This window comes from Lycium barbarum, chromosome 6 (genome assembly GCF_019175385.1).
Source record: "Lycium barbarum isolate Lr01 chromosome 6, ASM1917538v2, whole genome shotgun sequence".
Lineage (NCBI taxonomy): Eukaryota > Viridiplantae > Streptophyta > Magnoliopsida > Solanales > Solanaceae > Lycium > Lycium barbarum.
The window spans coordinates 120180217-120196031 of NC_083342.1; the positions used below are offsets into that span (position 1 = coordinate 120180217).

General features: G+C 37.0%; 1 protein-coding gene across 2 annotated transcripts; it reads left to right on the plus strand.

The window, feature by feature from the left end:
* Window positions 1–323: 323 nt before the first annotated feature.
* Window positions 324–14773, plus strand: LOC132645931 (acyl-CoA-binding domain-containing protein 4). 2 transcript variants are annotated; one of them, XM_060363191.1, is made up of 18 exons: window positions 324–671; window positions 989–1059; window positions 3201–3264; window positions 3341–3418; window positions 3528–3722; window positions 3804–3881; window positions 4157–4255; window positions 4432–4501; window positions 6616–6677; window positions 7302–7441; window positions 7811–7937; window positions 8033–8147; window positions 9322–9410; window positions 10055–10138; window positions 10304–10486; window positions 11907–12062; window positions 12722–12781; window positions 14254–14773. In XM_060363191.1, exons 1-18 carry the CDS (start codon window positions 507–509, stop codon window positions 14434–14436), a joined length of 2019 nt encoding a protein of 672 aa, XP_060219174.1. In that variant the 5' UTR covers window positions 324–506; the 3' UTR covers window positions 14437–14773. The 2 variants fall into 2 exon arrangements, with proteins under 2 accessions (XP_060219174.1, XP_060219176.1); XM_060363193.1 differs by having other exon boundaries at window positions 326–671; window positions 3341–3412.
* The last annotated feature ends 1042 nt before the right edge of the window (window positions 14774–15815 follow it).

Sequence of the window (15815 nt, forward strand, 5' to 3'; positions counted from 1 at the left end):
ACCTTATCCCAGACTCCAATATCCTAATCATATTCCTCCTAGTCACTTTCCACATTGTCACTCCCACCTTATCCAAGACTCCAATATCCTAATCATATTCCTCCTAGTACGCCACACATCCATCTCAAATGTCATTACCAAAATTAAAAAAACATATTATTAAACCAAAGCAAATAAAAATACCAAATCAATCAATTTTATCTAGTCAGTTTGATTGGATTTTTTGAAAGAAAAAAAAAAACACACACACACACACAATTGGATTTTCGGTTAGGTACGGGTTTTGTATGAGCACTTGTGCCTTTATCCCAACCGTCAGGGGAAGGTACGACTCCCAAAGAAAAAGGTACTACACTCCATACTCCATAGAGGTCTGCCCCAATTTCAATTTAAATCACCCCTTGAAATCGTTTGATATATAAACAGCAAATCAAAAATAGAAGGAAAAAAAAAAAAGAAAGGAAATTAGCACCATTATTGATCAAGATCTGAAATTGTGAAGTGAAATGGCGATGGCGAGGGTAAGCTCTGGCCTGGCGTATCCAGAGCGATTCTATGCAGCGGCAGCCTACGCTGGTTTCGATGGATCTCCCGATTCCTCTTCTACCAAAGGTGTCAGCTCCAAGTTCTCAAACGACGCCGCTCTTCTACTTTACGCTCTCTATCAACAGGTCCTTCACACATTGTTTCTGTCGGTTGATTTCATTTCTCTACTTTGACTTCTTCATCTAGTGCTGCATTATTTGAATTACGCTTGTGATTTTCGTTTTTAATGTTGTAAACGTTTCGTTTGTTGATAATTCAATTGGAAAGCTTGTTTTGGCTCAAATTCTTGTAGATCTACAACGTTCATGTTGAAATCACATTCAAATATAGGAGTTTTGGATACCATGCCCTGGGAATTGGAAGGCTGAGTTGAATGTGTGTGTGTTGTTTATACTGATTAGTTGTATGCGAAGGCCTAATTTTTTTGATGTTCTAATTGCAGGCAACTGTAGGACCTTGTAAGATTCCTAAGCCTAGAAGTTGGAGTCCAGTAGAACAAAGCAAATGGACGAGGTTTGTTTTTCTATTTTTTTTTCCTCTTATGATTTGCATGTTAGTCGGTAGTCGAGTGTCGTCTAATTTCCCTTCTCTGTATTATTATTATTATTACGCTCCTATTATCTTATCCTTCAATTTGACTGTTACTTTTTGTTTCCTTTGCTTCGGTTATCATGTTATTTGTTGTTGCTACTGTTCTTTTCTTTACAGTATTCTCTTTTCGTACCTGTTTGATATGCTTTACTTGAGCCGAGGGTCTATCGGAAACAACCTCTCTACCTTCACAAAGTAGGGGTAAGGCTGCGTACATCCTACCCTCACCAGACCCCACTTGTGGGATTACACTGGGTATGTTGTTGTTGTTTTTGTGATTTGCGTGTTACCTAATACTTGATAATGTTATCGAGGATGTTGTAGTTATCTTTTCTTCCACTTGTTACTGGTAACAGGATAAGAATAGATGCTTATTGTTCTTTATCTCTTTGTAAAACCTGTAGTTTGATACCATAATTAAACTTGAATAGACGGTTCTTGGGCGTCCAGCGTCCGGCGTCCTTGTCAGTGAAGAAACTCAAACGGATAAGACAGTTTTTTCCTCTGCAATCTGACTGTTAATCAATACATTATTACTATTAGTGAACTTTAAAGGACAGGTTAAAGTGTCGGAAAACATGAGCATAGCCTTAAATATGTCTATACAAATATATTAGAGAGAGATGTGTTAATTTATATTGTTAGCAATGCAACAAAGGGGATATGTGGATCATTGTACTTAACATTAGACGCTGATTCCCTTTCTTCTAAATGTGGACCCTATTGCTGAATTACTTATGAGTTGCATCGGTTACCATCAATCACGGCTGATTAACACGCTGTGTTGATTAAAGTTCAGTGCTAATTGGGGCTTGATGATGACAATGGGGAAAGAAGTTTGCATGATCTAATTACTGACTGAACCATTGCTGGTCAAACTGATGAGATATATGGCAATTGACCACTGAAATGAGAATGCATGATCTAATTACTGACTGAACCATTGTTGATCAAACTGATGAGATATATGGCAATTGACAACTGAAATGTGAATGAAACCAATGATGGTAAGTGTTTTAGTGAAAATCGTGAAATAATGACAAGGACCATGCTGCTTTTAAACAAAGAGCGAAAAGTGAAGTGCATGCTTCCTCGAGGTGAACCACACGAATTACTACATTTACAAAAACTATGACATATGATTTTAGTGTGTATTGATCTAAACTGCAACTAAAAGTACTAATTAAGCATCAAATACGTACTGATGACTATGTTACCATTCTAAAAAAAAAAAAGTACATGCTGATGACAATATTAATCTGACAATATTCAAATTAAACTTCATGAAAATCAAAATCAGTTTTCGACTTCCAATTAATAATCAGCACAAATCAGTTTGCAGCATTCTGTTTTATATTTAATCGCTTTAATGGTTGTACCAATAGAGCAAAAAGAGAGAAGTAAAGGAGAAGTCCCAAAGTCAGAAGTCGTGGACTACCAGACTAGAAGAGGAAATAGGATCATTTGTTCTAAGAAGGAAAACAAGAAAAAAAAAAAAATGAGGGAACAAAAATGAGGAAGAAAAGAAATAGAAGTTGTAGAAAAACACTAGGTGATTTCTTCCCATTTGTTTCATGGACAAAATTACTCGGTACCAGCGTTGGTGGGAGGTAGCCCTGCTGAATTGGTCGAGGTACCTGCAAGCTGACTTGGAAACCATGGTTGTAAAAAAAGAATGAAGCACACAACAAACTCAAGAAGAAGAAGAATACAATGACAACAAAGAGAAGGCTTAAACATTACCTGTACTCAAATAGCCCTTTTTGTTTTCTCCTTTTTTCTCATCTTTTAAGGCAATTGCGTTGAATGTCAGATATTTTTTCTGTTGCATTAGCTAGTTAGCTAGCAGTTTTGCTTTCTCAAAAAGCAAAAAAAGGCAGCTAGCAGTTTTGAGTGATAACGTATGTGCCACCTTTGATTGGTTGATCTCCCATTCCTTCTCTTCATTAATTATGGTCTTAGAGGTCAGTGCAGATCAGTTCTTTCCTGCCTTACTATACAAAGTATTACATATGGTAATGTGGCTTGAATCTGTGTACTAAAAGGTTTTTGTATTTATGAAGCTGGAATGGTCTTGGAAACATGGCTTCCACAGAGGCAATGCGTCTTTTTGTGAAAATACTGGAGGTTTGTGTGGAGCTAATTCTGCCCAACTCTTGATAATTTAAAAGCATGAACGAAACACATTGATTTGTTGTGGCAGGAAGAAGATCCAGGATGGTATTCAAGGGCTTCAAACTTTGTTTCAGAACCTGCAGTACAGGATGAAAAGAATGTGAGCGTATATTAGTTTATATGATTCTGTTCTTCAACCGCATCTGTTTTCTTGTTGTTTTGTGCATCTGAATTTTTCATTTTATTTGATGTCCCTAATTTCTTCTTTTGTTCAGAATGAGACGAAAGTGGAGTCAGTTACCGAAAATGGAAATGTTTTTCCTGAGATAAAAACTATTCCTGCTGAAAATGGGAACTTGTCGGAACCTCAGGATAAAGATGTTGTATCAGAAGGCTCTGGTGCAGTTGGTGTGTATGACCAATGGGTTGCACCTCCTATATCCGGTCCACGGCCAAGAGCTCGATATGAGGTAGTATTTGTTTTCCATTCTCTGATTTTAGTTTTAATATTCTTAATATTCCTTTCTCAAATTCTTCACCTCCTTTCACAGCACGGAGCAGCCGTTATTGATGATAAGATGTATATATTTGGAGGGAACCACAATGGACGGTATCTTAGTGATCTCCAGGTGGGTGAACTATCTGCACAAGGTGGTCATTGATATCTCTAGGAGATCATCAATGACATTCTTGATCATCAGATATCGAGCTTTTATCATGAATCAGCAGATTTTTTATACTCTGGCTATACCTTTTGGTGGTTGTGCTTGTAAGCTTGTTGTTAGTCTTAACACCGTAGATGTTTGCATATTTAGATCTCATTCTTTTCTGTGATTTCGTCTAGCTTTTCTTCTTTGGTAGCTGGGTACTCAATTTCTTTAATAAGATTTGAGGGTCATTGCAGGCTTTGGACTTGAGAAGTTGGACATGGTCGAAAGTAGAGGTTAAAACATCTGGTGAGGCTTCTCAAGTGCCAGTAGCTCCCTTTGCTGGTCACTCCCTGGTTAGTACCGATATTGGTTTAATAGTGTTAGTCACACCCATTTATGCTCTGTATTTGCGCAAGGATTCAGCTCATTTAAGTTTGAAATTTCTCTTAGCTCATCAAGTTGCATGCTCTCTCTCTCTCCCCCCCTCTGTTTTTCCTTTCTTATTTGAGGTTTTCTTTTGTGTTTATAGATACCTTGGGAAGGAAATAAGCTCATATCAATCGGTGGACATACAAAAGATCCTTCTGAAACCATGCAAGGTTTGTTAATATTGTTTAAGTTTGATTTCATTTACATTGACGTTGTACAAGAGCAGTGTACGGCATGATTTAGTGTTTAGTAACATATTAGCAGCCTAAAATTGATCTGAAGTCTTATCTTCCCGGGAAGACATGCTATTTGGTCTGTTGACAATATTCACTGTGGTTGTGTGCATTACTCTTTTCCTGGAATACAAGGGCGACTTACTGCAGACGTGAAGCAATTATTTGAGCTTATACCTTGCTATTTTAGGTCGCTAGCCACATAAGTTATCATTTCTTTGGCATGCTTGTTTGAGTTTTCTCATTACCCGGATCTCCTGCGGGAATGATTTGGAAGATCCAAAACCAAAAATAGTGGTATTTGCTAGCAACAACATAATGGAGGCGGTCACTCAATATAGATTGATCCCACAAATTACGTCCTCCGAGTTCTTTGCTGGTCTTCTGAGAGAAAATTTCTCTCTCCCTCTCTCCATTTTTTTTTTGAACGGTGCCCTCAGTAAATCAGTTTTGTGATAGCAAGATTTACCCCCCCAATCTCCCCTCCCCCTCCTCGTTTTTCCTTGTTGGAAGTGGAAAATGTCTGATGTAATTTATGTTGGAAATTGTTTCTGTAAAAGTATCATATACTTAGATGGTCTAGAAGCACAGCAGGTAATGTACTTAAAATGCAAAAAGCACAGCTAAGGTTCTACATTCTCAGAGACTTAATGAACTCAAATATTGAGAAATATTATCTACCATGTCTCTCCTATACCAAAAAAATAAATTCTGAAGACATCTATTTTTTACAGAAGAAATGACTTTTTTTTTTTTTTATGACATGGGAACCCGCAGTCGCTACCTTTCGGGTGCGCACAGGGTAAACCCAGCTCCTGTGTAATAGCTCGCAAACCACACAGGAGAGATAACCCGCACTAGGCAAGCCCGTGCGACGAGCTCGACCCAGAAGGCAAATAGCAGGGGGTTTCGAACCTGAGACCTCTATTATGAAACCCCCATGCTCAAACAACTGAGCCATCCTTGCGGGTGAAGAAATGACTTTTCTGATCTTCAAAACATCTCTTATTCCTTTCTAAACAGATTATACAAAAGATGCAAACTGGGACAGTATGCCAGATTTTCTTTAATTTTTTCTCTTTCTGACGCTGCTAACAGTCCAAGAAGCCTCTCACAATGTATGGCATCACCCAATTTACGCCACTAGTTAGAAGGGCAGCAGCTAACTATTCGTCATCTAGTCTGCTATATGAAGCCTCTATATCTATTCTGCTGATCTGTTCGAGCCCATTTCATTCCAATACACGTTAATTGGGCGTTCTTTAAGACTAGAGATTTTCTTTAACCAGAATCTAATGTAAGTGTAACAACAACTAAGCCTTTTCCAACTAGTTGGTTTCGCCTATATGGATCATTTGCTCCCATTATTTTCTGCTTTTGGAGCATGGATTCTTAGAAACTGTATGTCTTTTGTGACAACTTTTCTAGCTGGGTTTTTAGGTCTATGTCATTTCATGTTACCACATTCTATGATTATAGTTTTACACTTATTGACTGGTGCATTTGGTAGTCGACACTTTACATGACGGGTTCTCTAAGACGGCTTCTCTTATTTTGTCTGCTATGTGTAATCTTTGCATCCTCAGCGGTACATGATTATTTCTAATTTTGTATGGCTTCACATCCATATTAGCATGAACATTTTTACAACAGCCCTGAAGAAGTGCAACATTCATTTTGCTATAACATTGCTTTCACAATTGTCCTATAAAACTTGCTTTCCACTTTGGTATCTTCCTATCACATAGCACTCAATTATTCTATTTGGTATTATGTTAGTTGAAATTACATCATTCAATGGCTCAGCTGCTCAGGTATTATGGCTAGGAATTGCTTCATCTTTGAGTTTGTGGTGATCTTGCTTAATAACTTTCTTGATAACAAATATGAATTGCCGGTGGTATCTGGAGAAATATTGCTGTCAATAGATAGACATCTAATTTTAGAATCTTAATCACTTGAATATTTGTTTTGCTGCTTTAGTTACCAGTTTCAAAAATAAAAATAAAAATTGTTGTGCTGCTTAATGCTATGCTCCATTTATTTGCCAGTGAAGGTGTTTGATCTGCAAACACATACTTGGTCAAACTTGAAGACTTATGGAAAGCCACCGGTATGTCTGTTTATGCCATGATACTCTTTCTCGTTTGAGTAGCTTCAAATTTCATGACATCCCTCTTTCTGATTTTGATAACTTCTTCTTTTAGATGTTTCCCATCTAAAATGCTTTTTTCTTCATGACATTCAGAATCAGTTCTAAGATTTGACCATTCCTCTTATGATTTCTTTTGTCATTTTTCATATTTTCCATGTCCTGGAACTTAACACTGTGTTTGGTTCTATGGATAGGGGAGAGGTCTTGGTGGGGTGGGGGGGTTAAGGAGAGAGAACTTAACTAGTCTACTTTCCAAAGGAAGTATTAATGATTTGTTAAAGTTGTTTGGTAGGTTGGAAGGTAAGTAAATGTGACACTTTTGCTTTGCAAGGATGGAAGAACGGAACACAACCCTCCCCTTTTACTTCCTTTTATCAAACAAGAGAAATGATTCTTACCTCTCGACATTCACTCATTCAGCCGACCTTTCCCCTTTCCACCCCAACTAAACATAGCGCGGCATTAACATGTTATTTGTCACCTTGCTCTTATCCATTTTAAACTGAATTATAAATGAAAGAAGTACACTAATTATTTTGTACTTTTTATTTGACTAAATAAAGTTCCCATTTGCTTTTGCAGTTATCTCGTGGAGGTCATTCAGTTACCCCTGCGGGAACAAGCTTAGTAATATTTGGCGGACAAGATGCAAATCGATCTCTTTTGAACGATCTTCACATTCTAGACTTGGAAACCATGACCTGGGATGAAATGGACACATTGTAAGATGCTTTCAGGAAGTTTAAGCATCTTTGTTTTCCCTTCATACTTTCTTGCTTACCTGTTGAAGGACAAACAAGTTCGTCTCCATGTGTGTGTCTATGTTATAAGTCTTTGCTTTCACAAGAGAACGCATTGTCAGGCTAGCTTGCTCCTATTGTTTGTGTGCGTAGGTACAATCTCCCAAGGTCAAAAGTCTGAAAGTTAAAAAAAATTAACTTGTATAATATTCTTAACATCTTCTCTTTGAAAGCTTAGCTCCACAAGTACTTAGCGGCAATATACCTTTATCAACGTGCAATATCCAAGTGGTCTTGCCATTTTGTTATGTAGAATCCTAATTCATTCACCTAGCTCTTTTCGTTTGTTAGGGGGGTGCCTCCTTCTCCAAGGTCCGATCATGCTGCTGCACTACATGCTGAGCGATACCTTCTTATTTATGGCGGGGGCTCTCATGCTACTTGCTTCAATGATCTGCATGTCCTTGATTTACAAACTGTGAGACTGTGCATTCAGTTTCTAGCTGTTGCAAAAGTGCTCACGTGCGATCCTTTATCTATAATGGGTAATTTTGATTTATTCTACTTTTGTAGATGGAATGGTCAACTCCTACTCAACAGGGTGAAATACCAAGTCCACGTGCTGGCCATGCTGGTGCGACAGTTGGAGAGAGTTGGTTTATTACTGGTGGAGGCAACAATAAGAGTGGTATGCATTTGCCCTCTTAACAATTTGCATGGGATCATGACAATTCTAACTTCCAAGTGTTTTTTTTTTTTTTTAAGAATAGTAAATGGCATTTCATTTATGGCAAGCAGCACTAAGTAAGTGCGGTGATATTACATCAACAGAACTTCTCAGTGTTATTTTTGTTAGGATCTTTTACTTTTTTCTTTCCTTCAACGAGGGCTGATGATACAAGTTAGAACTTTAAATCCATAGCTGAATTATTGTTGTCATGCTTACCTTTCAGGTATTATTTAACTTTTTTTAGAATCTTAGAAGTCACAGCTTAAATTCTGACATTGTGCCTTGATATGAAGAATCAAGACAGGCGTGTGAACCTCTTTGTCATTACATTTGAAGGCCTTAATGTTACAGAAATGATGAAAGTAAATCAGTCTCTTTTTGTCGGGGGGCTGGTTCAATCAGTAAATTCCTTCTTTTGGGGGCTGGGTGTAGTTTCAGATCATCTCAGTTCTCATGAATCCTTCTTAGCAATTGTGTTATCTATCCTGTTGCAATGTACTTCTGATGGTGTGAAGTGGCCTGCATTGCGGGAGAATGGGAATCAAGTGGTTCAAATCCTTGCTTAATTTCCATCTTAAAAAATGGTTTCATCTATACTCACCTTCACATCTTTTTTCTTTGCGTGATTCTTCCATTCTATACGTTCTCTCCCAGGAGAAGGTAGAAATGGTTAATTGCAACCCCTTTTTTCACAAGGTAGTACCATGTGAAAGGAAGCGGACTCTAGTTTCAAAATATATAAAATGTCTCTTGAACCTGATTTAAGGTAGAATTTGGGCATTTGTAATGCTAAGAAATGTAGCAGATCAGATTCAAGTGGACTGTTTTGGTTCTCTGCTTGGTTTGTATAGGAAGTAGGTTGGTCTTTGTATGACAGGAACTTTAGTCAGTCAGGAAGTCATTTGAATTTGTGGGTGCTGCTTATTGGTGAATCTACCAAAGAAATGAGTGGTTCCATAATGTCTAACCTGGAGAAACTATGCTATCCAGATAAGAGGACACACTTAGTCATTACATGATGTTGGCAGTTCTGTGAATCACTTTATTGTTGCTTCAAAATTGTTAATTTGTGTTGACCAGTCCAAACTTCATGTATTTATGCTATTTTTCCACTCTCTTACACTTAATGCAGGGGTCTCTGAAACTGTTGTCCTCAACATGTCTACGCTGAGTTGGTCCACTGTAACAACTGTTCAAGGGCGTGTTCCTCTTGCTAGTGAGGTATTTAATGTTCTGACTGGTGTTTATGTTTTTAAACCTCCAACAAGTTTATTTGTTTCTAATTAAGCATTTGGTGATTACGTTACAAAGCCTTCTTTTGTTATATTATAGTGATGGTATACAAGGAATTATCCTGATTGGACCATACTAATTTAAGCTTCTTGTTTGCAATACTGATATGCTGCATGTAGCTTTTCGTCATACTTTCTTCTCCTCAATATTGGCCTAAGTTTCTGTTCTCGAAGCGTAACACTCTGATCAAATCTGTGATATGTATCAATGTGATTTGAGGCAGTGGAGTTCGACTAGCAGAAGATATTCATCAACATTCTTATTGTCTAAAGTCCAAATTGACCATCGTATCAAGATAGCTCACTCCTAAGTGTTACCAGCTTACACCTAAACGGCTAAATGATGCGGTTCAATGGTACAGTTCTGAAACTAGATAATTGGTTCACTTAGGATGTAACAACAATGAAACGATGCTGAAAATTGTTGGAACTCTTGATGAACTAAAGCGAGACCTTTTTGGTGTTCTTGTTGCTGTATGGCCACTCATCACATGGGACTGAAATGTATGTTTCTGTATATCTAAATGTTAAACTCAATAAACTGTGCATTACAATAAATTCTCTTGTCAACAGGGCTTGAGTTTGGTGTTGTGTTCATATAATGGTGAAGATATCCTAGTTTCTTTTGGCGGATACAATGGGCGGTACAGTAATGAGGTAAGGTTGCTAATGCTTCTCCTTTTCTGGTACAGATGAACTTTTTCCTTTGACATTTCCACTCGCAGATCAGACCTTATATGGCAGCTAGTTGGTTGCTTGGTTTCTTTATCCCTTTTATGATTACTTAAAATCTTTGCTGTGGCTTTGCTTACTCTTTTTAAGGTCAATGTACTGAAACCAAGCCACAAATCAACTTTGCAATCTATGGAGACTCCTGTACCTGATAGTGTTTCTGCAGTACAAAACACTACTAATGCCACGAGGGATTTGGAGTCAGATATTGCAACAGGCCAAGAAGGAAAAATCAGGGAAATCATGATGGACAACATTGAGTCTGAGCCAATGGTATTATGATATATAAAATACGTTATCTTGCATCAACTGTTAGTGATATGGACACGAGTTTGGTTGCTTTACTTTAGGAAAAAAACTTTAGTTTAGTTTGGTTAACATCTTTCTTTAAGACAGCAGGAATGTTGGCCTATAAAGCTGGTTTCTGAAGTCCAGATAAGATTTGTCCTCTGATTAGAAAATAAATACTCATGCCCGAATCTAGTTGGTGAAAGGATTCGATTTTCAAGCAATGAACTCTGTTGAAGTGCTCAACTCTGATTAATTGAACCCCTTCAAAGATAGATCTAAGCCATTGTAACTACTCCTGCCTAAATGCAATGACTACATAATTCATTTTGGATGTGTAGCTTGGGCTTGGGCAGGGACACAAACATGAGTCCAAGTCTTGCAAAGTGATGAGTTTTAACAGTACACATGCATGTGTTGGTCTGTATATATGACCTTAGCTTATTAAAAAACATTAAAGTCATGGGTCGCCATGAGGATTTTTATATGTTTTACAGTATTGTCTATTAGCACTTGCGTATGTGGGTTATTTCAGTGCTTAGTAACAAATGTTTGGCTCCTCTAGTGTCTCTTGTTGTCTCTTCTTGATCTATCTTAGCAGTTCCAAAATTCGTGTGTTGCATCCTGCAGAGAAGAAAACTGGAGAATATAGTTCTCTGCTATATTTTGTAAGGTTGTGCATTACAATTGATGCTGAGGAACTATATGTTGCCGTTCTATTAGATATAACTTCCAATTTCCAAATAAATATTGATTTATAGTCGATGAATGCCAATTATTTCCTTGTCCTACCTCTATTCACCTCTTAGCATGACATAATCATCTAAGCTGTTTCTTTTCCTTTAATTGTAGCATCATACGGCCTTGTTTTGGCTTACAAAATCAACTTCAAAAATCTCATGCTAAATGCCTGTCTGTAGATATAATATCTAATATTTCAGTGAAATAGCCTAATGAGTTTTGTTATCATGATTCACATGCCACTATATGCATGGACTACTTGACAACCAAAAATCTGGATATTTAATCATGTTTATTTTTACCAGTGGTATAGCTAAAGTATTAAGATCCTGTTACTCATAGTGTGAGTGTGTGTTAAGAAAATGGATCTTAGGGGACACTAACAATGTGACAAAGCCAATACAGCCAGCTTGAACCTGCACTTGAGTTGTCGGCGAGTCATTCTTAGCCTGGCTTTGCTTTACTTAATGCTATTTGATATGGCAATTTCAAAATTTCTCCCTTCTCTTATTTGTTGCAACTGACAATCCACTACATTGTTACGTTCCTTTTTGTACTTAAGTCATAATACTTGTTCTTTGTGATCATACTCTTCTCGACCATTATTTTGTTTGTTTTTTCCTTGTCTTTCCCTTGAGACTTGATCTTACATCTCATCTTGCAGGTGAACAAAGTTGAAGAAACCAGTGAACGGCTTTTAACTGCGCTCAAAGCTGAGAAGGAAGACTTAGAGTCATCTATTAGCAAAGAGAAGTTGCAAACGCTTCAGTTGAAGGAAGACTTGACTGATGCTGAGGCTCGCAATACAGATCTTTACAAGGTAACTACTCCTTCAGATTGATAAGTATGCTTCTTAGAGAGTTAGCAAAAGTTTCTGCAGTTTTTGCTTCTTTCTAGCTTGATGGAACTTTGGCTTAACATTTTTGATTTGGTTTAATCGCTAGTCAATAGTAGTTTCTTTCTACCATAGAGAGATAAAGTTCTACTAGTATCTTTTGGACTTTAATGATGCTTTATGCGTTAATAGGCTACTTTGTAATTTTTGCTTCTTTTACGCACGAAAAATGAGTTTTTCTGGAACTCTGGTTTTCAAATGTTCTTCCTAGGCACCTTTTAATGTATCATCTGCCTGTCTTCCGTTCTTCATTGCAGTCCCTGGTGTATTTATATTATAAGCAATCACTAATCTTCACTATTACCCCTGAAGCATTGATTGTCGCTCCCCAATTTTTTAATTCTATTTCTTGGTCATAATAAAAGCAATATTAACTAACGTGCACAATTGTGTCAAGTAAATCATTTGGTGATCGGAAAAAATATTTGGCATTATGCATCCTTTCTGTGATTTGTTGTTTCATGTGCAATTCTCTCTTTCTCCTTCACCTGGAGGTCCTTAATTTGCTTTCCGGCAATAGGACACTACTGGGCACGAACCAACAGTAACCTTCAGTTTCAACTTCGATTTTCTTAATTATGCAGGAGCTCCAATCTGTACGTGGTCAACTTGCTTCTGAACAATCAAGATGTTTCAAACTAGAGGTATGGATTAGTTAAATTAATTAGAACATACTAAAAAAAAAAAAATCCCGTATACACTTTCTTTTTAAAATCCTTTTCTGGTGGGTGGTGGAATTGGAATGATTTTGAGGGGTTTCCTGAGGTTAGTGATTGCATATTTCGACTGAAAACATCTAAATGGATTTGTTTAAAAATCTTGCAGTTGAACCTTTTCTTTGTGTGGTATTTTCAGTTTTCATATCTAAACTTTTGCATTTATATACTGATGTTACGAAATGACTACCTAAGTATTTTGTTATGTATTCACATTATGATTGTTACCTTCCTTCAGCATGTTGACACTTTTGGCTATCCTTTCTGATTCAGTATTTGCATTCCATTTTAGCAAAAATAAATCATGTTGAGAGATGTTATTAGCTTCCACCACCCGACTCTCATATAATGGAGAATTCCAAAGCTGGGAATATTAGAAGTTGGAATTGTAACTAAAAAATGAAGATTCACCATACATTCTTAGCATGCGTCTCCCATTGTACACCCACCCACCCACGATACATGCATATTTACGAATTAGAACCTTGGAGTAAGACTGGTTACTACTTTTTTTGATAAGGTAAATAATTTTATTAACAGTTAGGGGAAAAACCCCATATACAAGCCGTATACCAAAAGAAGAGAACCTACACCAAAATATGATTCTCAACAAACGAGTTCCAATTCTCTATACAAATTGGGACCTCGTAAGTACACCAAAAATAAACTAGAGACAAATTACTACTCTGCATTGTTACGAAATTAAGCTCCACCCCTTCAAATGCCCTCCTATTCCTCTCTTTCCAAATGACCCACATGATTGCTAAGGGGGCAATGCTCCATGCCCTCAGGCTTTTCTTTCCCATTCTATGAGTCCAACTTTGCAGAGCCGCCTTCACGGTACCCGGTATGACCCATTGCATCTAACAAATGGAGGACCACCCTCCATAACCGTCTAGCCGCCTTACAATGCAAAAGAAGATGATGCACACTTTCCCCTCCACTTTTACACATAAAACACCAACTAACATAGGTGATTTTCTTCTTTCTCAAATTCTCCGCTGTTAAGATCACACCCCTTAATACCAACCAAACAAAGAAATGCACTCTCCTAGGTACTCTAGGGATCCAAATGGAGTCATGGGGGAAAGTATATTCCTCTCGCACTAGCAACCTCTTATAATAAGAGCTAACAGTGAATAAGCCGTCTCCGCTCTCCCTCCAACTCCACACATCTGATATGTTGTTTGGTGTGTCTAGCCCATACAAAAGGTCTATCAAATTGTGAAATTCTTCCATCTCCCAATCATGAAGGTTTCTTCTGAATCTTCAATCCCAGTGAATAACACCCTCATGAGATCATGGAGCTGTAGTTACTATAGTTGCTGCAATTATTCAGGCATGCGGTTTGTCTTTCTTAACTAAGATGGGAAGTAAATGAGTTTAAGCTAATTCAACAGGTTGATGTTGCGGAGCTAAGACAAAAGCTACAGACTCTGGAAAGCTTAAAGAAAGAACTTGAGCTACTCCAACGACAAAAAGCTGCATCAGAGCAAGCCTTGAATGAGAAGAGAAGGCAGAGCTCTGGTGGAGTATGGGGATGGATTGCTGGAACTCCACCTAGTCAACAGAATGATGCTTGATTTGATAACTTTGATAATAGAAACCCAGTTTTTTATTGATCATTTTTTGTTAAAATATTTTTTATTTTTGTTAGCTGTTCTTTTCATAGATAGAATAAGATATGGAGTGGGAATTCTTTTAGGGTGGTGGGGAAGTAGCGTCTTTGTATCAGGGCAGACGGGATTTTTGTTGTATAATTATGAGTGGCCGTGATCTGTGACTGCTACTTATTTTTTGGTCGAGTCTTTATCCGAACTATTCTCAGAAAGAGAATTAATGGGTGACAAAGTATAGGGCGACTTGTTATGGGGCTTTCAGGTATTTATGGATTTTTGTAATGCATTTCTTCTTACTGTAGTTGTCTCCTGGGAAAAGGGTGAATTGCAATTATTCATAGGCTGAAGTATGAACTGTAATACTTTTTTAGCCTATGGTTACATTAAGTTATGTCTTAGTTTTGTCTCCTCTTCGAAAAGGAAGCAGTCAAGGAGAAATTGTTGAGGGAAATGGGTCATAAAAGAAGATGTTAAAAATACGGGTAAAATTGCCAGCTTCTAAGCAGCTGTTGACTAGAATTCATTTCAAGATAATTTTGAAGTTCTTACTGATGTGAAAGGACCTTTTTGAGCCTGTTTGGCTTAGTTAATCGAAAGTATTAACAAAGATTTCAACACTTTCAAGTGTTAACAAGTAATCTTATAAATAAGCAATTTCGTATTTAAGCAAAAATATTGATATTGATAATTAATTGCTGGTGTGTATTATATTAAAGTTATTACTAAAAAAGTATTAATTTAAATAGTACTTCTACAAAAAAAGACGAATGGTAGAAAAAAAACCTTTCTAGTGCAATTTTAGCTGAATTTATTATAGGGTAGGCTCTTTGAATTGATTGCCTCAAGGCGATGAAGTCCCTCTATGGTTTTGTGGAGGGATATTTTGGGGAGCACAAAATATATTCAAAATGAAATAGTACTTAAATTTGTTTGTTATAGCAAAGGTGCTTATAAAATTAAAAGTTAGAACTATGAGTGGTAAATTTATGATTTTGATTAATTTTCTTTTTTACCAAATATGTGTAAAGAAAAAATCTTCATAATTTGGGTTCTCTCTTTGACTTAGAATTTTATAATTTGGCACGTTATTTACTATGGCCTATTTGTCTTATAATGGGGGATAGAGAGGAGACCACGATAACAACAACACACCTAGTAAGAGGAGATAATCGTATGTCATTTATGAAATTTGTTGTCTTTATTTTTATTAGGGAAATCATTTTCTTTGTATATGACTGAAATTCAGTAATTTTTGCCTAATTTCAGCCTTATGTCCATGAACTTTTCGGAAAGAAATGGTTGAAGTCAGGTAAAATTAACTAAGCTTCAGCCATATATGACTG